General features: G+C 44.2%; 1 protein-coding gene across 1 annotated transcript in view; it reads left to right on the top strand.

Annotated features, from left to right (window-relative positions):
* znf385d (zinc finger protein 385D) overlaps positions 1–26,956 on the top strand; it is a 375,991-nt gene that overhangs the window by 191,564 nt on the left and 157,471 nt on the right. The window contains exon 3 of the mRNA XM_034174297.1: positions 3,153–3,260. Within this exon, the coding sequence (XP_034030188.1) occupies positions 3,153–3,260 (108 nt within the window). The remainder of the gene's footprint in view (positions 1–3,152; positions 3,261–26,956) is intronic.

Raw genomic sequence — 26,956 nt, 5'->3', positions numbered from 1 at the left:
AAGTAAACCGGTGGCACACACATCAATGCTCATTGTTGTGTGTGAGGTGAAGACTCGCCCATGTGGTCTGATTCTACTTAAGGATCTGCTGCTACCATCTTGGGTTCAGATATAACAGCACACCTTCAGAAGTCCAGTGGAGGCTAAGGAGGGATGAGGCAGGGATGTTTTGGTGGGAAAAGGGGGACCTATACAATATTAGACAGGTGGTCACAGTGTTATGGCTGATCTATGTGTATAGACCTGCGTTTGATACCAAGTGTGTCTGCTTTATGCTATGTCTCTGTGTTCTGGCATGATACGCTTCATCTGTCTTGTCCTAGTGCATGCAGCTGTAAATGTGTGTCAAAGGGTACCAAAGATGGCTGGGGACTACACCGCAATGGGTATAGTCATAGACTTTTTCTGAATTGGGCTTCAGAAACCATTAACCTATATTTTAAATCTGTGGACATCCTGCATTGACACACACATAGACTATTTTAGAAGTTTTCTAGACTTGAGAAAGTCACTTGGATGAGTAGGAAAATGTCTTATGAGGTCATACGAGGTCCAGCTAAAACAAAGTGGGGTCCTGAGGCTCTATGTTCCTTTGGACCTCTGATCAACACTTTGTTGTTGTGTATGCGTGCCATTTGTGAAGTGTTACATTTGGTTGTTTCAAATGCAACTTCTGTTATGTCACTGCATCTTGTGTGGTGGCCATAGCAGATGGCTACCACACTGAGCCAGTCTGCTTCAGGTTTCTTCCAGTAAAACGACAAGAAGTGATTACATAGTTTTTCTTTACCACTGTTGCCAATATGCTTGCTCACAGGGTTGGTGCTGTCTTGACATTACACATTTATAGCACTTTGAGGTGATGTTTGGCATGTTTTGGCACTATACCAACAAATTGACATCTGAAGGTAAATTTAACAAGTTTACTTGTGAATTTGTGCATATTATGCTAACGCTTATATTACTCTCACAGATGCGGATGTACTGAATGTATCTCGTACAGCGGTCAGTGTTGAGTTATATTAGCTAATATTGTGATTTATCACAACTGAGGGAGAGTTAAGAGCAGAAGATACAAACAGGATGCGGCACAAAGAAGAAAAAGTCTTAAAGGACAATTTTGACATGTTCTTTTCATCCTAATTGAGACTGTTGTGGTGTCTTTCATCCCCAACCACTGACAGACTATTTCCACGCAGCTGCTCCTTTGCAGTTGGTCGCAGTCTATATTTATATATACTTATCAGATTGTCTGTGCTACTGGGCCACTGTCACAGTCCAGCTCTTCCTGGTTACATCGCATGTCCGAGCTTCTTTGGATTTCTTTTTGCCGGCAGTAATGTTACATTGTGGGTAGTTCATTTTGTGGTTAAATTCACAATCAGAGGTTCTTAAATGTAAAGAAAAAAAAAATAATATGCAGTCCAAATTACACCTTCAAAAAGCAACAAGGTCTGAATCAGCTCTCTGCTGATAGTGTTGGCAAAAACCAAACACTATAAGCTTCATAAATACAAGATTTGTGTCGCTCCATTGCAACATTACAAAATGCCTGATTTCAGCAAGTTTTGTTTCTAACCTTTACTGAGTAAAATGTGTCTGGAGAATTATTTTTAAAAATGATAATGTATAAAGAAAAATGGATAAATACTTGAATTCTGAGCAAAGTAGTAAAAATGATCATGTCAGCAGGGTTCAGTAGAACTGTTGTTTTCCAATCACAAGCATGCATTTACTTATATTAAAAAAATATCGCAAACAACTACAGAGGTACCAGGATTTTACTTTAGTATTTTTTGAGAAGCAGTGTTTTCTATAGGCACATTTGGACAGGATATGATTCACACATTCTAAAAAATTAACTACTGTCTCAATGAGAAAAAGTGATGTAACAATTTTCAGAGATTTTTTTTAAGTTATTTTAACTTAACTCAAGTTATTTCAACTTAACTCAGGAAGTTTTGTGGCATTAATTAAGTTGAAAGCTGAAATAACTAAGTTGAAATAACTTTTAAAAATCTGTGCAAATTAGTACATCAATGCTTCTCATTGAAACAGCATTTCCTTTTTTAGAGTGCATGGAGAGATTAGTTAATGTAATTATTACTGTTGTTTGTCACTGATTTTTGTGTCAGTAAGGATTCCAGCGACTTCTGCCTACTTAGATATAACACCAAGTTATATTATTCCCATGCAAATCAGCACAACAGTAATATCCTGCAGAACAGGAGCCTTCCTTTGTTTATGGATAGTATGGTGTAATTTGGAAGACAGTCAACCTGGAAACAACAGAGATAAGGCATTACACTTGTTTTGTTTGCATAGAATTTCTGTAACAATCTGTTAACACATATTACAGCTACGAAATCATGTCATCATGTTCAAGTTGCGCCTCAACTCACTGAACATGATCAGATGGAGCATCTTCTTCATGTTGGCATGGGGACAGAGTATGCATTAGATAAAATCACTGGGATTGGACACATTTGGTTTGCACTTGTATGGGCATTGTTCAGACCACCTGCTGACCACAATGAACGGGCCGCAAGTCCAACGCAGAGCCGACACACATATAGACAAACTCATCCATGCCTATGGCCAATTTCAGAGTTTCCAATTCGCCTAATCTGCATGTTTTTGGAGGTAGGAAGAAGACGGGCCACCTGGAGGGAACTCTAACAAACAGGGAGAGACATTCAAACCTGGGACCTTCTCGCTGTGAGGCAACAGCATTAACCACTAATCCAAGTGCTGTACAAATTTAAAATGAAAAACATAATCAGACTACTGTATTCACACATACATATTTATGACTGCTTTTTTGTAGCTTCCTCTAACATAATGTTAAATTGAGTTACTTTTAGCAGCAAAAAGTAACAGAGATTATTGTTGCAATAAGGATAAATGTTGTCATTACAGTTGCGATCAGAGGGATTACAGTATAATTCCTTATGGTTTGACCTCTGTTAATGTTCGAGCCTTAAATCAGCTGTTTGATCAACAGTTTGGTGCCTTGCTTCCGGGAAGCTTTAGGCAAAGTGTTTTCCCTTTTAGCACACAGTGAACAATGGAGGAGAACCTCTGATTTACAGGTCAGCCTGAGCACTCTTTTAATTACTCTCCACTTCTGTCTTCTTCTGTCCATCCCTCAGATGGACCCGGTGAAGAAAGCCGTCCTACATCACACTTTCAGACTCCCTCCCACCGCCAAGAGGAAGCATGTCTCCTGCAGCGTTTGCCAGCTAAGGTTCAACTCACAGGTGAGGAAGTTTTCTTCTGAAGCACAAATAAAGTTCAGCAGTCACACAGACTCCTGATACATCAGCAAACGCACCAAACACCACTATGACCACTGATGAATGAAACATCAATGCCCATCTAGGTTTTCACTTTGCCTATGACCCTGAACCATCCCTTAGTTATGCTGCTATAGACTTAGACTGCTGGGGGGTTCCCATGATGCACTGAGTGTTTCTTTCTCTTTTTGCTCTGAATGCACCACTCTGCATTTAATCATTAGTGATTGATCTCTGCTCCCCTCCACAGCATGTCTTTTTCCTGGTTCTCTCCCTCAGCCCCAACCATTCCCAGCAGAAGACTGCCCCTCCCTGAGCCTGGTTCTGCTGGAGGTTTCTTCCTGTTAAAAGGGAGTTTTTCCTTCCCACTGTCCCCAAGTGCTTGCTCACAGGGGGTCGTTTTGACCGTTGGGGTTTTTACGTAATTATTGTATGGCCTTGCCTTACAATATAAAGCGCCTTGGGGCAACTGTTTGTTGTGATTTGGCGCTATATAAATAAAATTGATTGAATTGATTGATTGATGTTTACTTTTACAAAAGTGTGTATTTTCAAATGGCTGAAGAATGAATTCTGAACAGCAGGAATAAAGTTCATGCAAATGTCAGTATATGTGGATCAGTCCTAAAGGACCATGATGCGAAAAAGAAAACCTCAGTGTTTCTAAAATACGTTTCTGCAGAACACAGCATGAGATGAATGAAGAACAATGCATTTTGAATGGCAAAATGTTGTGTCTCTGCTTATATGTGGTGAATACTATTTTGTATTCTGTCTTGTAAATTGTGGGTCAGTTTAGCTGAAATATGAATGGCATTGAAATGGAATTGTACACAGCTTTTGAAAAGAATGAAAAGGATGTGAATAAAAAAGGAACTGTGCGAAATTCAGCAGCCAAAATTTACATTTTTACTGTGTGGGAATAATAGGAAAATGTACAAGTGATGAAATAATTATGTTAAATTACAGTTTTCAAACACTGTTAGCAATTTAACACAGAAGAATATGAATAAAATTAGGGGGAAAGACAGGTCTAACAATAGATCCATTTTTTTTTTCTTTTATGTTGTAGGACAACTTTTTGAAGACAAAATCCACTTTTTCATTTTTTTTTAAATAATGCTTTTAAGACCATATTTTGAGAGAGTAACACACAGGTAAGATGGCATAAAACTGCAAACTGGCCTGCCCTGGCTCCTCGGATCATCGGGTCATTGTGTCACTCAGTCAGTTGTTCACAGGCGGAACCTTCTGCACACCCTCACCACTTGTGAAATGACAGAAGACCTGCAATGCTCTTAGAAGGCTTTTCAGATGAATAAATGCCTGAAAGGTGCCAGGGGATTCTGGTAAAGCATTATGGAATGCGACTGTGGAGGTTTTAACAGAGCTGTACAAACAAAGTTTAACTGTTTTAATAGCCTGAAACAAACAGAAGGAGCAGTTCCGGTTGCAGAGTCTGGTGAGAAGTGTCTGGCTGCAGAATGTGGAGACAGTGGAGCACTGCATTTTGTCAGAGAGAGAAACATTCAGAAATAACGAAGTGCATGACGTGGTGGTATTCTGCTGCTCTCCATATATCTCACCTGATGCTGTTTCAGCAGCAAAACTATGTGGGTTGATTGTTGAAATAAAATACAGTAGGTGTGGGGTGGGGGGTGCAGGAGCTGCTTTGTGCACATGTCAAGATAGCCATATGGTAGCAGTCAAGAGAGGAGTGGAGGAGCAAAAGCAATCGTGAAAGAACTATAAATAATTGGAAATGTTTGTGATTTATTGTGTTATTTGTGAATGTCGCATGCTGGTTCTTATGGTGAATGTGTGCCTGTGGTTGCCTATAGACTCTTTGCAAGTGACATCACAGGTCACATGCAAGGGGGTGCCACACATGGCCAAAGGTCAAGTTTATCTGATCACAATGCACTTGGCTGTGTAAATAAGCCACTTCAACTCGTCTTTCCTATGATTTTCGAGGTTTTTCCGCTAATACACCATGCAAGAGACTTGTTGTGCAGTTCACTGTCACAACAGACATGGGCAGATGGGGAATATGAGCTTCTACAGGATTCCAGTGGACACAGAGTGCTGGGTTTTGCCCCAGAATCCTACAGCAGCATACACAAAATTCATTAAAGTTAATGATGATCATTATCACTGAGGGTAGGGTTAGAAATAGTAAAATAAAAAACTGCATCACGAAAATGTTACTGTTTTGTTACAGAAGCCGCAACTGGACCACGAATAAAAGAGTGAGACTCGGCTGGGTTTTGCCCTGCAATCCCACATAGGGATGGGTATTGATAAGATTTTATCGATATTGATGCCATTATCGATTCCGTTTATCGATCCAATTCCTTATCGATTCCCTTATCGGTACCTCTTGTGAATTTGCTGTGTATTAAAAGTAGGCTTTACAGGTTTTCTATGCCAACAACATTTTATTGAGTCTTAAAATAAATAAATATGAAAATGGTCACAGGATCCTTGAGCTCTGGACATAAATAGAAATAAACAAAATCTGTACTTTTAGCCAAAAGCATGTCCTTTCAGACATTTTGGCATGAATGTCACTCCATACCTCTGAGCTGAGCCCATCTGGCTGCTGCATGTCAGTGCAGGATGTCTCATTTTTTGGGGGGGGGGACGTTTTGATTGATTGCAGTTTATTGTTTGTATTACAACGTTTGGAAAGAGGTGTCATTTGATTTAAATGGCGATTTGCTTTGAAGTTATTCAGTCCGACTGGACTCTATCTTTCAACTTGACTTGGCAGAGAGCCGCGCAGCGTTTGGAGCTGTGCGAACAGAACAGAGGAAGATTCTCATTTCTTTCTCGCAACAAGACAGAGTCCCATTTAGTGACTTTAATCCACAAAAAAATGGGCTCACGATTGACATATTGTAATGGCTTTGGGAGGGGTTAAGAAGCGGAGTTGCCACTTCTGAAAAGCAGCGAAGCAAAGAACCAACGAAGCAATGGGTCAAAGCACTGCTTCATTGCTTTAAGCTTCAAAGGAGACCCGCGCTGCAGAAGTGGTAAGAGAAATCGTCATTTTCCTGACAAACACCCTCAAAAACAACGGCTGCTCTAAAGGGCCGATAAGGGAATCATTAAGCAAAAAGGCTATTGATGTTGATGGATCGAATAATTTCTTAACGATTCTCGAAAAGAACTGGTTCCCGATACCCAACCATAATCCCACAGCTCTTGTGGGCTTTCATTGTTTGTAAGGTGTATGGTGAAGGGTTCTCCATGAGGTACACCATGATGTCGCTGAACTCCAAGGACGGCAATGTCATTCCAAGTGCAGTCAACAAAGAAAACAACACACCCGGTGTTACGTATGGGTGATGGCAATTTTCTCCTTGTACCGTTGTAATTCAGTGTCAGAAAGATGCCTGGTATGTTCGCTTACTCCACGATCAGGTTCAGACATGATGAGTTTATCTCTTAGCTTGTCCCACACTTCGCAGTACATATGTTGTTTCTCGTGTAAATACGACCTCAATTCCAATGAAGTTGGGACATTGTGTAAAATATAAATAAAAACAGAATACAATGATTTGCAAATCCTCTTCAACCTATATTCAATTAAATACACCACAAAGACAAGATATTTAATGTTCAAACTGATCAACTTTATTGTTTTTGTGTAAATATTTGCTCATTTTGAAATGGATGCCTGCAACATGTTTCAAAAAAGCTGGGACAGTGGTATGTTTACCACTGTGTTACATCACCTTTCCTTCTAACAACACTCAATAAGTGTTTGGGAACTGAGGACACTAATTGTTGAAGCTTTGTAGGTGGAATTCTTTTGCATTCTTGCTTGATGTACGACAGTTGTTTAACAGTCCGGGATCTCCGTTGTCATATTTTGTGCTTCACAATACGCCACACATTTTCAATGGGCGACAGGTCTGGACTGCAGGCAGGCCAGTCTAGTACCCGCACTCTTTTACTACAACCCCTGGCAAAAATTATAGAATCACCGGCCTCGGAGGATGTTCATTCAGTTGTTTAATTTTGTAGAAAAAAGCAGATCACACACATGACACAAAACTAAAGTCATTTCAAATGGCAACTTTCTGGCTTTAAGAAACACTATAAGAAATCAAGAAAAAAAGATTGTGGCAGTCAGTAATGGTTACTTTTTTAGACCAAGCAGAGGAAAAAAATATGGAATCACTCAATTCTGAGGAAAAAATTATGGAATCACCCTGTAAATTTTCATTCCCAAAACTAACACCTGCATCATATGAGATCTGCTCATTAGTCTGCATCTAAAAAGGAGTGATCACACCTTGGAGAGCTGTTGCACCAAGTGGACTGACATGAATCATGGCTCCAACACGAGAGATGTCAGTTGAAACAAAAGAGAGGATTATCAAACTCTTAAAAGAGAGTAAATCATCATGCAATGTTGCAAAAGATGTTGGTTGTTCACAGTCAGCTGTGTCTAAACTCAGGACCAAATACAAAAAACATGGGAAGGTTGTTAAAGGCAAACATACTGGTAGAACAAGGAAGACATCAAAGCGTCAAGACAGAAAACTTAAAGCAATATGTCTCAAAAATCCAAAAATGCACAACAAAACAAATGAGGAACGAATGGGAGGAAACTGGAGTCAACGTCTATGACTGAACTGTAAGAAACCGCCTAAAGGAAATGGGATTTACATACAGAAAAGCTAAACGAAAGCCATCATTAACACCTAAACAGAAAAAAACAAGGTTACAATGGGCTAAGGAAAAGCAATCGTGGACTGTGGATGACTGGATGAAAGTGATATTCAGTGATGAATCTCAAATCTGCATTGGGCAAGGTGATGATGCTGGAACTTTTGTTTGGTGCCGTTCCAATGAGATTTATAAAAATGATTGCCTGAAAAGAACATCTAAATTTACACAGTCATTGATGATATGGGGCTGCATGTCAGGTAAAGGCACTGGGGAGATGGCTGTCATTACATCATCAATAAATGCACAAGTTTATGCTGATATTTTGGACAATTGAAAGGATGTTTGGGGATGATGAAATCATTTTTCAAGATGATAATGCATCTTGCCATAGAGCAAAAACTGTGAAAACCTTCCTTGCAAAAAGACACATAGGGTCAATGTCATGGCATAGGGTCAATATCAATGAGCAGATCTGATTTGATGCAGGTTTTAGTTTGGGGGATGGAAATTTACAGGGTGATTCCATAATTTATTCCTCAGAATTGAGTGATTCCATATTTTTTTCCTCTGTTTGGTCTAAAAAAGTAACCGTTACTGACTGTCACAATCTTTTTTTCTTGATTTCTTATAGTGTTTCTTAAAGCCAGAAAGTTGCCATTTGAAATTACTTTAGTTTTGTGTCATGTCTGTGATCTGCTTTTTTCCCACAAAATTAAACAACTGAATGAACATCCTCCGAGGCCGGTGATTCCATCATTTTTGCCAGGGGTTGTATAAAGCCACTCTGTTGTAACACGTGCATAATGTGGCTTGGCATTGTCTTGCTGAAATAAGCAGGAACGTCCCTGAAAAAGACATTGCTAGGATGGCAGCATGTGTTGCTCCAAAACCTGGATGTACCTTTCAGCATTGATGGTATCATCACAGATGTGTAAGTTGCCCATGCCATGGGCACTAATACACCCCCATACCATCACAGATGCTGGCTTTTGAAATTTGCGCTGATAACAATCTGGATGGTCTTTTTCCTCTTTTGTCTGGAGGACACGACATCCATGATTTCCAAAAACAATTTGAAATGTGGACTCATCAGACCGCAGCACACTTTTCCATTTTGTGTCTGTCTATTTCAAATGAGTTCAGGCCCAGAAAAGGCAGCCCTGTTTCTGGATGTTGTTGATGTATGGCTTTTGCTTTGCATGGTATAGTTCTAACTTGCACTTTTAGATGTAGCGATGAACTGTGTTAACTGACAATGGTTTTCTGAAACGTTCCTGAGCCCACACGGTAAGATCCTTTACACAGTGATCTCGATTTTTAATGCAGTGCTGCCTGAGGGATCGAAGGTCACGGGCATTCAATGTTGGTTTTCGGCCTTGCTGCTTATGTGCAGAAAGTTCTCTGGATTCTCTGAATCTTCTGATTATATTATGGATTGTAGATGATGGAATTCCTAAATTCCTTGCATTTCAACATTGAGAAAAACTGTTCTTAAACTGTTGGACTATTTTTTCATGCAGTTGTTCACAAAGTGGTAATCCTCACCCCATCATTGCTTGTTAACAGCTGAGCCTTTTGGGGATTTTAATACCCAATCATGACACTCACAATTAGTGTCCTCAGTTCCCAAATCCCTCATTGCATGTTGCAGTGGAATCACTGTCCCCTACTCGTGCATGCACACAGTGAAACCAATGTACATCATATTAATATGCATAATTACTTGTGGGACACATAAAATCATTTTTACAGAAAGAACAGTGTGCTAACGTCCCAGTACCATACATTGACAAAAGGCCTGGCTCACTCTACACATACTGCAGCACTTATGTAGTACATCTGTAGCCTATCAGTTAATTTTGCTGATCATCATCACAGGACTCCATCAAAAAACTAATAAAATGTGCCTCCCTGCTTCACCTGGACCAAACTTTAACAAATACATTACTGAGTCTTATGTCAAGCTTTTAGTTATTTGTATTTCTTAACAAACCCACTTTCACACAGCTCATTTTTCCTTGTTGTCTCTTAAAACCTTTCCTGAAATTTATGTCATTGCCATCTTTTCTGACCTTTGGATTATGTTTCTGCTTTGACTCAGATGATGTTTACTTGCTCGGGATCTTTGAAAGTTCAGCAGCAGTAGACAAATTTAAAAAAATGATTTGTACTTTGTTGTACCTTGTCCTATTGTGAGAATAGATTCAGGTTTACACTTATCTCTGGAAGTATTGGAACATCAAGGCTTGTACTGTTGATGTTGCTTTAAATTAAAGATACTTGTGATCAACATCAAAGGGTGATTCTGAGACTGTTGAAAATATCACCTTTATTTCCTGTAATTTACCTCTTGATATTGATAGAAGAGATCATCAAATGTATCACAACCACACGTCTCCATAATTTTTCTCCATTCTTCCATCTTCCTCACTGCTTTCTCCCATTTGGTGCTGCACAAATTTGATAAAAGTATGCACTCTTTTCTTGATTGCATACTTTTTGCTTTTTCTGTATCTGTATTTCAGAAACTTTTTTGAATGTGGGTCTTCACTTCCTCATGCATGCGCATATATATATATATATATATATATATATATATATATATATATATATATATATACTCAACAAAAATATAATCGCAACACTTTGGTTTTGCTCCCATTTGTGTGAGATGAACTCAAAGATCTAAAACTTTTTCCACATACACAATATCACCATTTCCCTCAAATATTGTTCACAACCAGTCTAAATCTGTGATAGTGAGCACTTCTCCTTTGCTGAGATAATCCATCCCACCTCACAGGTGTGCCATATCAAGATGCTGATTAGACACCATGATTAGTGCACAGGTGTGCCTTAGACTGCCCACAATAAAAGGCCACTCTGAAAGGTGCAGTTTTATCACACAGCACAATGCCACAGATGTCGCAAGATTTGAGGGAGCGTGCTATTGGCATGCTGACAGCAGGAATGTCAACCAGAGCTGTTGCTCGTGTATTGAATGTTCATTTCTCTACCATAAGCCGTCTCCAAAGGCGTTTCAGAGAATTTGGCAGTACATCCAACCAGCCTCACAACCGCAGACCACGTGTAACCACACCAGCCCAGGACCTCCACATCCAGCATGTTCACCTCCAAGATCGTCTGAGACCAGCCACTCGGACAGCTGCTGAAACAGCAACAGAAATTCGCGCGTTGGGACGGAGCCGCATGGCGCAAAGCAACGCCGTGATGAAGCCTCACAGGACATGTTCTGGCATGTCCAGCTCATCCACAATTTCTCGGATAGTCACACGACTGAAAAGCCACCGAAAGCCATCTGAAAGCCATCTGAAAGCTGTCCTGTGAGACCAACATGGAGGTGCTTTTGTCCCGGGCCATGAGCGGCTCCGTGGCGCATCCCTCCGCTTCTCTTTCCATGACAAAAAATCCTGTAACAGTGGAATGTGCCGAAAAAGTGCTGATGTCCACATCTTCTGCCATTTCTGTGGAAGTCAGACGACGTCCTGGATCAACAAAGCCTTCACTTTGGAAATGATCTGGTTGTTTCAGCGGGGTTTCAGCCTGTCGATCGGTGCTCGGAGTGCGCCGCGCTCTCAGCCGCTGTGGGCGGTCTTTAATCTTTTTTAATCTGTGTAATCCCCATAAAATCATGCCTGAAAGCCATCTGAATTTTCCGAATGGTGTCGACCTGGAAGTCTCTCACAGTTTCTGGAAAAATTTGATGCAGCAAAGCTCCAAATCGTTCAGACTGTTGTGAAAGTGTCGTGACACGGACCCACAACAGGGGGGGTTAATGAACGGACAATGGATAAGCCAAAAAGTAACAATTTAATGTTGTGAATCGCACAACAACGTACAGACAATAACAATATGGTGGACTGTCAATCATACACCAGGTGACGTGTGGGCAGGCTCGACGATAGAAGACGCCTGGAGAGAGAAGAGCTGGATCCCCACACAGCTTCCAACACCAACGGAGCTGAAGAACACCGGAGCCGCCAAGCCCTGCGCCCCAGGTGGCCGCTGTCTGCAGCAGTCAGACCCGGTACTGCTGGCAGAGAACAGAGACAGTCCAGATGAGTGTGAGTTCGCACACTCAGTAATCCCACAGTCTGTATTAAGTAAAGGAGGGAAAACCTCCACCTCCAATCACACACACTCGTGCAGCTCCTGGTCAACCACTTATCTGGGTTGGGGTGTGAGGCGAAGCCGTCGCTGTCACACCAAACGCCAATCCCTCAGATAAGGACACACTCCAGGAAAACGGCTGCAACAGAAGTTCAGGTTATTACACACAAAGTGTCAGTCAGCAGAGAAATTACCTGAATGGTAGTTGATTTCTCTGCGAGGAGGTGGAGTTGCAGTCCGGTCTTTGTAGTGGTGGTGATGGGTGACAGCTTGTGTTGATTAATGACAGCTGTCACCTCCAGCAAGCCGACGCCCTCTCGTGCTTGAAGCCCGCACTTCAAGCAGGGCACCATCTTGTGGTGGTGGGCTAGCAGTACCTCCTCTTCAGCGGCCCACACAACAGGACCCCCCCCTCAACGGGCGCCTCCTGGCGCCCGACCAGGCTTGTCCGGGTGCCGCCGGTAGAAGTCGGCCAGGAGGGCCGGGTCCAGGATGAAGCTCCTCTTCACCCAGGAGCGTTCTTCGGGTCCATACCCCTCCCAGTCCACCAAATACTGGAACCCCCGGCCCTTCCGACGGACGTCCAGGAGCCGGCGCATGGTCCAAGCCAGCTCCCCGTCGATGATCCGGGCAGGAGGCGGCGCCGGTCCGGGGGCACAGAGGGGTGACACGTGGTGAGGTTTGATGTGGGACACATGGAAAACTGGGTGGATCCGCAGTGAAGCTGAAGCTGCCAGCTTCACTGCGGATGGACTGAGGACCTTGAGGATAGGGAAAGGTCCGATGTATCTGTCCTTCAACTTTTGGGATTCCACTTGCAGGGGAATGTCCTTTGTAGAAAGCCAAACCTCCTGCCCAGGCTGGTACGCAGGGGCCGGGGCACGCCGGCGGTCTGCATGGTTCTTGGCCCTCGTCCGGGCTTTGAGCAGGGCAGAGCGGGCGGTACGCCACACCCGACGGCACCTTCTCAGATGGGCCTGGACCGAGGGCACCCCGACCTCTCCCTCCACTAGCGGGAACAATGGGGGCTGGTACCCCAAACACACTTCAAATGGGGAGAGGCCGGTGGCAGATGAGACTTGGCTATTATGAGCGTACTCGATCCAGGCCAGATGGTCACTCCAGGCCGTCGGGTGCGCGGAGGTCACGCAACGGAGGGCCTGCTCCAGTTCCTGGTTTGTCCGCTCTGCCTGCCCATTCGTCTGGGGGTGGTACCCAGACGAAAGACTGACGGTGGCCCCCAGTTCCCTACAGAAACTCCGCCAGACCTGGGAGGAGAACTGAGGACCACGATCCGAGACAATGTCCGATGGAATCCCATGCAGACGCACGACGTGGTGGACCAGGAGGTCTGCAGTCTCCTGGGCCGTCGGGAGCTTCGGGAGGGCCACGAAGTGGGCCGCCTTGGAAAACCGGTCCACTATCGTTAGGATGGTGGTGTTTCCCTGGGACGGCGGGAGGCCCGTGACAAAGTCCAGGCCGATATGAGACCAGGGGCGACGAGGCACTGGCAGAGGCTGGAGGAGGCCTTGGGCCTTGTGATGGTCAGCTTTGCCCCTGGCGCAGGTGGTGCAGGCCTGGACATACTCCCGGACGTCGGCATCCATAGACGCCCACCAGAAGCGCTGCCGGACCACTGCCACGGTTCTTCGCACCCCTGGGTGACAGGAGAGCTTGGAACCATGACAGAAGTCAAGGACCGCAGCCCTGGCCTCTGGTGGGACGTACAGTTTGTTCTTCGGACCGGTCCCCGGGTCCGGGCTCCGTGTCAGGGCCTCCCGGACGGTCTTCTCCACGTCCCAGGTAAGGGCGGCCACGACAGTGGACTCGGGGATGATGGTGTCAGGGGGGGCTGACAGCTCGGTCTTGACCTCCTCTTCGTGCACCCGGGACAGGGCATCAGATCGTTGGTTCTTTGTCCCGGGGCGGTAGGTGATCCGGAAGTCAAAACGCCCGAAGAACAGTGACCAGCGGGCTTGCCTGGGGTTCAGACGCTTCGCGGTCCGGATGTACTCCAGGTTCCGATGGTCCGTGAAAACTGTAAATGGTACCGACGCTCCCTCCAACAGGTGTCTCCACTCTTCAAGAGCCTCCTTCACCGCAAGAAGTTCCCGATTGCCGACGTCATAGTTCCGTTCAGCTGGGGTCAACCTGCGGGAAAAGTAGGCACATGGATGGAGAACCTTGTCGGACTCCCCGCTCTGGGATAGCACGGCTCCTATCCCTGAGTCAGAGGCATCCACTTCAACAATAAACTGGCGCTTGGGATCGGGCTGCACCAGAACTGGTGCAGTTGAGAACCGGCGTTTCAACTCCCTAAACGCGGCTTCGCACCGATCCGACCAGGTGAAGGGGACTTTTGTGGAGGTCAGGGCTGTCAGGGGGCTAACTACCTGACTGTAACCCTTGATGAACCTCCGGTAGAAATTTGCAAAACCGAGGAACTGTTGTAGTTTCCTACGGTTCGTTGGTTGGGGCCAATCTCTCACCGCCGCAACCTTGGCCGGATCAGGGGCGACGGAGTTGGAGGAGATGATGAACCCCAAGAAGGACAAAGAAGAGCGGTGGAACTCACACTTCTCGCCCTTCACAAACAGCCGGTTTTCCAACAACCGCTGTAGGACCTGATGTACATGCTTAACATGGGTCTCAGGATCCGGAGAAAAAATGAGTATATCGTCTAGATATACGAAGACAAACTGATGCAGGAAGTCCCGCAAGACGTCATTAACCAATGCTTGGAACGTCGCGGGCGCATTGGTGAGGCCGAACGGCATGACCAGGTACTCAAAGTGACCTAACGGGGTGTTAAATGCCGTTTTCCACTCGTCTCCCTCCCGGATCCGAACCAGGTGATAAGCATTCCTAAGATCCAATTTCGTGAAAATTTGGGCTCCATGCAGGGGCGTGAACACTGAATCCAACAGAGGTAACGGGTATCGGTTACGAACCGTGATCTCGTTCAGCCCTCTGTAATCAATGCATGGACGGAGTCCGCCGTCCTTCTTGCCCACAAAAAAGAAACCAGCACCCATCGGGGAGGTGGAGTTCCGGATCAACCCGGCAGCTAACGAGTCCCGCATGTAGGTCTCCATTGATTCGCGTTCCGGACGTGAGAGGTTGTACAGCCTGCTGGACGGGTACTCAGCGCCCGGTATCAAATCAATGGCACAATCGTACGGACGGTGCGGGGGCAGCGTGAGTGCCAGATCCTTGCTGAAGACGTCAGCAAGGTCGTGGTACTCGGCTGGCACCGCCGCCAGATTGGGGGGGACTAAAACCTCCTCCTTAGCTGTCACACCGGGTGGAACCGAGGATCCTAAACACTCCCGGTGGCAGGTTTCGCTCCACAGAACCACAACCCCAGACGGCCAGTCAATCCGGGGATTGTGTTTTAACACCCATGGAAAACCCAATATCACTCGGGAGGTAGAAGGTGTTACATAAAACACAATCTCCTCCCTGTGATTCCCAGACACCACCAATGTCACTGGCTGAGTCTGGTGTGTGATTAGTGGAAGAAGGGTGCCATCTAGTGCCCGCACCGACAATGGTGACGGTAAGGCCACTAGAGGGAGCCCGACCTCCTTTGCCCATCTGCTATCGAGCAGATTTCCCTCCGACCCCGTGTCCACCAGTGCTGGGGCGTGAAGGGTTAAGTCCTCCTCAGGATCGTGACTGGGATTCGTGCAGATTTACGGGGTCTCCCCGCGTGGGTATTGTGGACCCACCCTTAGCCAGTCTCTAAGGACGAGTGCTGCTTGTTTTGATCGTTTGGGGCATTCTCTCTGTGTGTGCTCAGTTGAGCTACAGAGAAAACACTCTCCACGGATCAGCCTCCTTTGTCTCTGATCTGATCGTTTTTTGGCCCTGCTCGTTTCCATAGCAACGTCAGCAGGGGGAGCTGTTGTCACGTGGAGAGCCCTGGCAGTGGAGCGTGGGGAAGTCGGCTCCCTTTCAGACCCGGGAGGAAGAGGGACGGCTTGTGCCTGACCACGCCCTTCGTCTCGCTCCCGTCGGTGTTCTGTTAATCGGTTGTCTAACCGTATAACCAGGTCGATAAGCCCATCTAAATCCCGCGGCTCGTCCTTCGCCACCAGGTGCTCCTTGAGGACCAGAGACAGTCCGTTTACAAAGGCGGCGCGGAGCGCAACAGCATTCCAGCCGGCTCGCGCTGCCGCGATGCGGAAGTCGACTGCATACTTTGCTGCGCTCCGACACCCCTGTCTTATCGACAGCAGCACACTTGAAGCGGTCTCGCCTCTATGAGGGTGGTCGAACACCTGTCGGAACTCCCTCACAAACTCAGTATAAACCGTTAGGAGCCGTGAATTCTGCTACCAAAGCGCCGTAGCCCAGGCGCGTGCATCTCCTCGAAGCAAGTTTATAACGTAAGCCACCCGGCTGGCGTCTGACGCGTACATGACGGGACGCTGTGAAAAGACGAGCGAGCACTGCATCAAGAAGTCCGCGCACGTCTCCACACAGCCTCCGTACGGCTCCGGAGGGCTTATGTATGCTTCAGGGGAAGGTGGGGGGGGGGGTCGTTGAACGACCAGCGGAATGTCTGTTTCTGGCATACGGTCAGCAGGAGGAGGTGCTGCAGCAGCGCCCTGATCATGCGCTTCCACCTGGGCGGTGAGAGCCTCTATCCTGCGATTGAGAACACTGCTCTGCTCGGTAACTAAGTCCAACCGAGCGGCAAAGGCGGTTAAGATGTGTTGCAGCTCACCCACCACGCCTCCTGCCTGTGCACCTCGCTCTCCCATTGGCTGTTCAAGCGATGGTTGACGCCCCTCGGGATCCATGACGCTGGCCGAGAAATCCTGTTGTGAAAGTGTCGTGACACGGACTCACAACAGGGGGCGTTAATGAACGGACAATGGATAAGCCAAAAAGTAACAATTTAATGTTGTGAATCGCACAACAACGTACAGACAATAACAATATGGTGGACTTGTCAATCATACACCAGGTGACGTGTGGGCAGCTCAACGATAGAAGACGCCTGGAGAGAGAAGAGCTGGATCCCCACACAGCTTCCAACACCAAACGGAGCTGAAGAACACCGGAGCCGCCAAGCCCTGCGCCCCAGGTGGCCGCTGTCTTCAGCAGTCAGACCCGGTACTGCTGGCAGAGAACAGAGACAGTCCAGATGAGTGTGAGTTCGCACACTCAGTAATCCCACAGTCTGTATTAAGTAAAGGAGGGAAAACCTCCACCTCCAATCACACACACTCGTGCAGCTCCTGGTCAACCACTTATCTGGGTTGGGGTGTGAGGCGAAGCCGTCGCTGTCACACCAAACGCCAATCCCTCAGATAAGGACACACTCCAGGAAAACGGCTGCAACAGAAGTTCAGGTTATTACACACAAAGTGTCAGTCAGCAGAGAAATTACCTGAATCAATCAATCAATCAACTTTTTTCTTATATAGCGCCAAATCACAACAAACAGTTGCCCCAAGGTGCTCCATATTGTAAGGCAAGGCCATACAATAATTATGAAAAACCCCAACGGTCAAAATGACCCCCTATGAGCAAGCACTTGGCCACAGTGGGAAGGAAAAACTCCCTTTTAACAGGAAGAAACCTCCAGCAGAACCAGACTCAGGGAGGGGCAGTCTTCTGCTGAGACTGGTTGGGGCTGAGGGAAAGAAACCAGGAAAAAGGACATGCCGAGAAGGGGGGCAGAGATCGATCACTAATGATTAAATGCAGAGTGATGCATACGGAGCAAAAAGAGAAAGAAACAGTGCATCATGGGAACCCCCCCACAGTCTACGTCTAAAGCAGCATAACCAAGGGATGGTCCAGGGTCACCCGATCCAGCCCTAACTATAAGCCTTAGCGAAAAGGAAAGTTTTAAGCCTAATCTTAAAAGTAGAGAGGGTATCTGTCTCCCTGATCTGAATAGGGAGGGTGAATGGTAGTTGATTTCTCGGCGAGGAGGTGGAGTTGCAGTCCGGTCTTTGTAGTGGTGGTGATGGGTGACAGCTTGTGTTGATTAATGACAGCTGTCACCTCCAGCAAAGCCGACGCCCTCTCGTGCTTGAAGCCCGCACTTCAAGCAGGGCGCCATCTTGTGGTGGTGGGCCAGCAGTACCTCCTCTTCAGCGGCCCACACAACACAGACATTTTATTCGCAATAAAAATCTGACGAGAGGGGTGGACCACTGCTCACACAAAGCCTGCTCACAGGCGAATGACGCAACCGACAGGCGTGAAAAGACTCACGCATGCGCACGAAGGTTCAAGCTTGGCTGATGCAATCACACGTGATTCAAATCCATATGGTTTTTGCAAAAAATAAAAAGGTTGGATAGTTTTCTAACAGACCTCGTATATATAATTAAAGAACTCGATTCTTTGAACAACAGGTGAAGCTACATGGAGATAATGTCCGATGTGACATGGGTATTTCTTCTATATTTGTTGTTGTGAAAACTGTTTTTCACAGTGACACAGTGATAATGCAGACCAGCCTGCTGTCACAGTGCTCTGGTAGATAAATTAGGAAATATTCACTGAAGCATGTCTTTTGTGTTCTGATACTATATTTGGAAATAAAATCAGCTATGTTTCAGACCTAACCGCACCACCACATTAGGATTTGTGTATTTACAATATTGGCATTTCAGCTTTCAAAATTGAATGCTCCAAGGTTCATGTTTTATGTTTGTCTCTTCAAATTTAACATTTTTATTTTTGCCACAGTTATTCTTAGACTAGTGGATCACTGTTTAATGATCAAATGTTTGCTCAGTTTTTATCTGCAATAGTCTGTATTATCATCTTGATATTTTGATGGAACTTTCCTTCTAGGTGCAGGCTTTGAGTTGTGGATCTAAGAGCTGAGCAGTAGCTCTCAGGGTTGCGTTGGGGTTTTTTAGCCTTATCTCTTGGAATGTGATGGGGATAGTTTTAATTCTGATGCTGTTAGAGTGGACAGCTTTCACTTTCAGCCAATCACAGTTTAGTTAACAAGAGCACCAAACCTCAGTAAAACTGTCAGATGAGCTTTATTTTACACCTTTTGTTATCCTTGATTACACTGTCCTTTGAAAATGTATCTTTTAGACAGCGCATGTTACCTGAATGCAGTGAATCTGGGTCATAAAGATTCATCCATCCATCCATTTTCTTCCGCTTTATCCGGAGTCGGGTCGCGGGGGCAGCAGCTCAAGCAAAGCCGCCCAGACCTCCCGATTCACACACACCTCCCCCAGCTCCTCCAGGGGAACCCCAGGGCGTTCCCAAGCCAGCCGAGAGATGTAGTCCCTCCAGCGTGTCCTGGGTCTTCCCCGGGGCCTCCTCCCAATGGGACGTGCCCGGAACACCTCTCCAGCGAGGCGTCCAGGGGGCATCCGGAAAAGATGCCCGAGCCACCTCAACTGACTCCTTTCGACGTGGAGGAGCAGCAGCTCGACTCCGAGCTCCTCCCGAGTGACCGAGCTCCTCACCCTATCTCTAAGGGAGCACCCAGCCACCCTGCGGAGGAAACTCATCTCAGCCGCTTGTACTTGCGATCTTGTTCTTTCGGTCATGAGCCAAATCTCATGACCATAGGTGAGGATCGGAACATAGATCGATCGGTAAATCGAGAGCTTTGCCCCCCTACTCAGGGGGGGTCATAAAGATTTATGGCGGGCTAAAAATGCAGCATAAATGATATCTCCCTCCCCCCCCACAAAAAACCCCAAACCAAACCAAAAAAAAAAAAAAAGCAGGAGAGGACATATTTTTTTAATTAAGTAAAGTAGTATGTAGGACTTTGTTGGTTTACCCTAATTTATTTTTTTTTAGAAATTACATCAATTTTTTAAACAAATTGATTTGTTTTGATTTTGATCATTTTGATTTGACATTCCTAATTCCTCTATCTTATCTTGTTACTTTCATGTCCTACCTGATTAGATAGTGTGTCAGGCGTGGCTATATAATTTAAAATAGCATTCTTGTAATCTCACTAATGTCTGAAGGACAGTACCAGAGCAAAGAATGTCCCAAGATTTTTAGCTTTATTAATATGATGAATGAAATGACACTGAGGTCTAAGGTTCTAAAAACATTCGGGACTCACACGCCATTCCAACTCATTACAGAAATTTTGCAAACTTTATTGCCACCCTTGAAAAATGTCCACTACCTATTTTATAAACACTATCCAATCGAGAGTCCGTGGATCACAATGGGCAGCGCACTAGTGTAACATATAATTTGCTCATAGTGTGCGTGCAGGCTGCAATCTGTTTTCGTGAAATGCAGTCCTTCACAACTTGTTTAGCAGTGGACCAGCTGATGATTTCCACACACCTATTTTGCATAGCATTTTGGAAGGAATCAAAAAATGAATTGGCAGCATAAATATAGCATGGGGCACTTTCATTAAAGAAGCCTTCACTCAATTTCCAACACAGGCAATGTATTTGATGACTCTGAAAGATGTTATTATGTTTTACATGGTGGAATCTGTCTCAGCATATATTTACCTTCCGTCGTCTGCTAATTTAAATGCTTCATTAGAGAGATAGAGTATCTGCCAGTCACCAGGTAGCTCCACGCAGATATGAGGAGGTCCGAAATAAGCTGGGCGGTTATTTATTTATTTCAGTGAAGCCACAAATTGCATTTAATATGCAGTAGTGATGTCTTGTCAAAGTATGAGACTGATAGTGTAGCTTGGAATGAGATGTTGCAGAGCAAACTGTTGCAGCTCTGCTGTGTTCTGAAAAAAAAAAAAAAGATCCATATGATTCTGTATGAGATGCATTATTATCATTCTTCTTATTATTATTATCTATATTTTAATAGCTGTGTTGCAATGCACCATGGGAGTTTGGGGTTTTAAATGTTATTTTGCTTCATGTCAGTTTAACAATGTTGTTGGTATTATTGATTTATTGTGTGTTGCAGGTGAAGTGGTTTAGACACTTTAGTTAAGTCTCATGTTGTCATTACCTTGAGTGAGTTAAGTGTCATGTGGCTGGTAACATAAGTGAAAACTGTGGTGTGTTTGATGTCTTCCACCACTGTCTCTGTTTCTGCTTGTGTAAAATTAGAAGGACCTGCTTACGGCAGAATGCGGGAAAGACAAAACACCGTGTGTGTGTGTGTGTGTGTGTGTGTGTGTGTGTGTGTGTGTGTGTGTGTGCACGCGTGCATGTAACTTCAGTCACACAGAAACTGTGGAGAGCTGACATTTGTCGTTTGGTATACTTATGTATTTTGGGTCAAGGATGAATGCTGCCAAAATGGAATATTGATAGGACTAACATTTTTGGAGAAACTAAGGATATTAGCTAACAACACTGAACAATGGATGTTGCTAACTACATTCTGGACTCACACACCATTCCAGCAGGAGGCAGTAAATCATCTTGATATTAAAAATGTGAGTGTGGTGAGTGATTTTATTTAGTGAGTTCAATGTAAGTGCATAATATAATTGTAAACATGTTAATAATACATGGATGACACAAGAAAGTGAAAACACTTATTTTTATTGTGGTTCATTTAAAAATCATACAACCTTAATTCCAGTTAAGTTGGGACGTTGTGTGAAATGTAAATACAATCAGAATACAATGATTTGCAAATCCTCTTCAACCTATATTCAATCAAATACACCACAAACACAAGATATTTAATATTCAAACTGATAGGTTTTTTTTTTTGTGCAAATATTTACTCATTTTGAAATGGATGCCTGCAACACATTTCAAAAAGCTGGGACAGTGGCAACAAAAGACTGGGAAAGTTGATGAATGCTCAAAGAACACCTGTTTGGAACATTCCACAGGTGAACAGGTTAATTGGAAACAGGTGAGTGTCATGATTGGGTATAAAAGGAGCATCCCCAAAATGCTCAGCCGTTCACAAGCAAAGATGGGGCGAGGATCACCACTTTGTAAACAAATGCATGAAAAAATAGTTCAACAGTAACAATGTTTCTGAACATTCAATTGCAAGGAATTTAGGGATTCCATCACCTACAGTCCATAATATAATCAGAAGATTCAGAGAATCTGGAGAACTACCATGCAAAGCGAAAGCCATACATCAACAGCATCCAGAAATGCCGCCGCCTTCTCTGGGCCTGAGCTCATTTAAAATGGACAGACGCAAAATGGAAAAGTGTGCTGTGGTCTGATGAGTCCACATTTTAAATTGTTTTGGAAATCATGGACGTCGTGTCCTCCTGACAAAAGAGGAAAAAGACCATCTAGATTGTGACCAGCGCAAAGTTCAAAAGCCAGCAACTGTGATGGTATGGGGTGTGTTAGTGCCCATGGCATGAGCAACTTACACATCTGTGATGGCACCATCAATGCTGAATGGTACATCCGGAGACCCCGGACTGTTGAACAACTGAAGTTGTACATCAAGCAAGAATGGGAAAGAATTCCACCTACAAAGCTTCAACAATTAGTGTCCTCAGTTTCCCAAACGCTTATTGAGTGTTGTTAGAAGGAAAGGTGATGCTGAGACCCTGATCCATGCGTTTATCTCTTCTAGATTGGACTACTGCAATGTTCTATTTTCTGGTTTACCGCAGTCCAGCATTAGGGCTCTCCAACTGGTTCATAATGCTGCAGCCAGACCTTTGACACAAAGCAGAAAGTTCAGCCACATTACACCCATTTTGGCATCCCTTCACTGGCTTCCTGTCCTAGTGAGATCAGATTTTAAGGTTCTGGCTACTGGCACCTCCCAACTTAGCTGACCTAATTAAATCCTACGTACCGGCCCGGGCTTTATGTTCTCAGGTTGCAGGACTACTTTGTGTACCTAAGGCGAATAAGAAGTCTGCGGGTCACAGAACTTTCCCTTTTTTTCTCCTAGTTCTGTGGAATGATCTACCTGCATCAATAAAACAATCAGTCAGAGTTGTGATTCGCCAAATCACATCTCTGTTGTGTTTTGGTGCTATATGAATGAAAATAAATTGAAAATTGAAATTGATGTAACACAGTGGTAAACATACCACTGTCCCAGTTTTTTTTAAACATGTTGCAGGTATCCATTTCAAAATGAGCAAATATTTGCGTAAAACCAATAATGTTTTTCAGTTTGAACATTAAATATCTTGTCTTTGTGGTGTATTCAATTGAATATAGGTTGAAGAGGATTTGCAAATCATTGTATTCTGTTTTTATTTCAATTTCACACAACGTCCCATCTTCATTGGAATTGGGGGTTGTATGACAAAATAGAAGTAAAAAATAAATAAATAAATACATAATAGTGTGTATATGACAACAGGAACCTAAACAATTCATAAATACTTTAAGACAGTAAATTAACATTTAAAAAAACATAATTAACAAGCAATAATAGGGTGGAGTTCCTCTTCTAAAAACTGTTGAGGTCTAATGGCCCAGTCACACGGCACACGACGATTCCTGAACGAAGGAAAAAAGTAAAAAAAGTCACAATTCGTTGAGAAAAGGTGAACGAAAGAGCTTTATTACTGAACAGCCTGCGAAGCAAGAGTGAAAAGGGACGAAAGAGGAACTTAAAAAAAACAGAAGCCCACGATCTCGACGCTTTAAATGAAACGCGCCTGGAGCCACAGCTGGAGCAGTGTGTGTCTACATCTCTGCGTTCCAGGACTCGGTGCTGGGACGGAGCTCATAGAGCCTGAGTCCTGGAGAAACTGCAAACAGAAGCTCTGGAGATCTGTGTGCATGTCGGTGGACCACTTGCTCTAGGGATCATCTCCTTCATCATCAGAATCCTCACTGTCTGTTGACACACTGCGCGCTCCATCTTCCGTGTGCTGTGGTCACTGCTGTATCACAGTATTATGTTCTAAGCCATATATATTGATTTATAACAGAAAACTGTCAAAAGGGAGAATAAATATAAATATAAAGACAATTGAATATATCAGAGCAGTAAATGAATCAGTGCGTGTGAACGCGCGCATTGACTCGTGCAGTTATTTCCACCAGTTGATCACTGATCCATAACGTGAATTCTTCCTTCCAGAACAGCTCTTTATATAATCATTTTGATTCATCTGCCTGTAGCCACATGTACATAAGGGCTGGATTGTCATTCTTACACTCATATTGTTTTATTTAATACAAAATAATAAGTGCACGCAGCAGCTGCTCCTGCTGCTAATACTGCATTCAAGTGCCGTCAGAAATTACACAACTTTTTTGTTGTTTCAAATTCAGTAGTTGCTTGTGGCAAGATAATTAATTATATCCACACAAAAGATTAATTCTGGCCTATGTAAGGTGCCTGAGCCCATTGAAGCTGCCCCCCCACACAGATTAAAAAAAAATCCAAGCAAGCAGGCTGAGATTTCCCTATAATTTCCAATGGTACATGAAGCAGCAGCAGCCTCAGCGCTCACAAACTGGCTTCTGCACGGTGTGAAAACATTCAGCCGGTCGAACGAAGTCAAATTAAACAATAACGTTACAAAAACTACACAAACGATTAAAAAACGTCAAGAATGACAGCAAAACGAAACACAGAAGAATTGAGGTTTTTGTTGCCCTTTGTTCGAATTTTTCAACAGTTTAAAAATTCTGATGAAGTTCCAGCTGCAGGAACGAGGCTGCACGAAGGTTAAACAATGCCATCGAAAGTCAACGAAAGTCCAGATTTCTTGTTTCGTCAGGGCTTCGTTGCCCTTCGTTAAGTGCCGTGTGACTGGGCCATAAGGTTCTAAAAACATTCTGGACTCACCCACCATTCCAACTCATTATACAAGCTTTACTTAATTTATTACCACCGTTGAAACATCAGCTACCTATTTTATAAACATTACCCAATCTAGAGCCCGTGGATCCCCACAGGCAACACGCTAGTTAAAAACATATTAACCATAATATCCCCACTACCAGTGTGATTACAGATTTGATCAAAGGCTCATATTGGTCACTAAAATATTTATAATCCATTAGAATAAATGACTTCATGATGAACTCACAAAGAAATCATAATATGATGTGATAATTAGGAAAATAAATGCTCAGGTAATGTATCAGCCAACTCTGATGCCTAAGAGAAAATTATTCAGCAGTCATGTTGTTGTGAAGGTGTGGAATAATACATGGGTGAGGTATAGTGCATTTTGAAAACTGGTGGACATGAGGAGCAAGTGAGGAGTTGCCATCAATGTAAATTTATGAAGCATCATCATAGGTGTCTGCAAAGAAAATTCACTCATTCACGGGGCATCAGCAGCTTTAACCCTGATGTGCTGGAGTATTTGCTGAGTATTTCACGTGGACAGAGGTAGTGTACTATGTGAGTTGTGAGTACAGCACTGTCTCCTAGATTCCTCGCTCGGCAAGGTGATTTCATTTCCTTGCACCTAATTGCCATACTACTTTACAAGTGATCAAAAAATGTAAAAAGAAAATTGGTGCTGATGCTGTTAAATGCTTAAGTTGGCAACATAAGTGGTGTTGTCATTGCTCTATGATTAAAAATGTTGTCAGTGGATTTCTAACACATTGTGTCATTACTTCGGAACAGATTACTGTGGTTCACAGTGGAATTTGTCTGTGTGTATTTACTGTCCATCTTCTGGTAATTTAAATGTTTCATTAGAGAGGGAGATGTTCTTATGGTCTGTCAACGAGATGCTTCATGGAGAGATGAGAAGGTGTGAAATTACCTCTCTGTTTATGTGTATGCATGAAGCCACGAATTGCATTTAATTTGTTATGGTAACGTCTTGTCTAAATTGTGAGACTGACGGTGTAACGTGAAAGGAGATGATGTAGAGCTTAAAAAAAAACAAAAAACAAATCCACAAGGCTCCACAGGACATGCGATTGGATTTAATGGTCTATAATCGCAAATATAAAAAAGTCTCTCTCTCTCTCTCTCTACACACACACACACACACACACATATATATATATGAGGTCTGTTAGAAAAGTAATGGACCTTTATATTTTTTGCAATAACCTTATGGATTTGAATCACGTGTGACTGCATCAGCCAAGCTTGAACCTTCGTGCGCATGCATGAGTTTTTTCACACCTGTCGGTTGCGTCATTCGTCTGTGAGCACACCTTGTGGGAGGAGTGGTCCAGCCCCCTCGTCGGATTTTCATTGTCAGGAAATTGGCTGATCGACTGCTGCTTTGCTTCATCAAAATTTTTTCAGAAAGTGTGAGAGACAGCCAAGTGGAAACCATTTGGAAAATTCAGATGGCTTTTGGTGAAGATCTTATGGGGATCACACAGATTAAGGACAATTACAACTGGATTAAAGACGGCCCACAGCGGCGGATGGCGCGCCGCACACTGAGCGGCGATCGACAGGCTCAAACGACCAGATCATTTCCAAAGTGAACGCTTTGTTGATCGGGGACGTCGTCTGACTACCAGAGAAATGGCAAGACAGCTGGACATAGCACTTTTTCGGCACATTCCACTGTTACAGGAGTTTTTGTAATGGAAAGAGGAGCGGAGAAATTTGCGCGTCGGGACGGAGGCGCAGGGCACAGAAGAAAAAGCAAAGCCGTGATGAAGCCACACAGGACATGTTGTGGCATGTCCAGCTCGTCCACAATTTCTCAGATAGTCACACGACTGAAAAGCCACTGAAAGCTGTCTGACTTTTCTGAATGGTGCAAGAGCTGGGCATGTTAGGGCTTGTCCTGTGAGACCAACACGGAGGTGCTTTCGTCCTGCGCCATGAGCGGCTCCGTGGCGAATTTCTCCGCTCCTCTTTCCATTACAAAAACTCCTGTAACAGTGGCATGTGCCGAAAAAGTGCTATGTCCAGCTCTCTTGCCATTTCTCTGGTAGTCAGATGACGTCCTGGATCAACAAAGCGTTCACTTTGGAAATGATCTGGTCGTTTGA

Source organism: Thalassophryne amazonica, chromosome 7 (assembly GCF_902500255.1).
Source record: "Thalassophryne amazonica chromosome 7, fThaAma1.1, whole genome shotgun sequence".
Classification (NCBI taxonomy): Eukaryota; Metazoa; Chordata; class Actinopteri; order Batrachoidiformes; family Batrachoididae; genus Thalassophryne; species Thalassophryne amazonica.
This window is presented reverse-complemented; position numbering and strand designations above follow the sequence as displayed.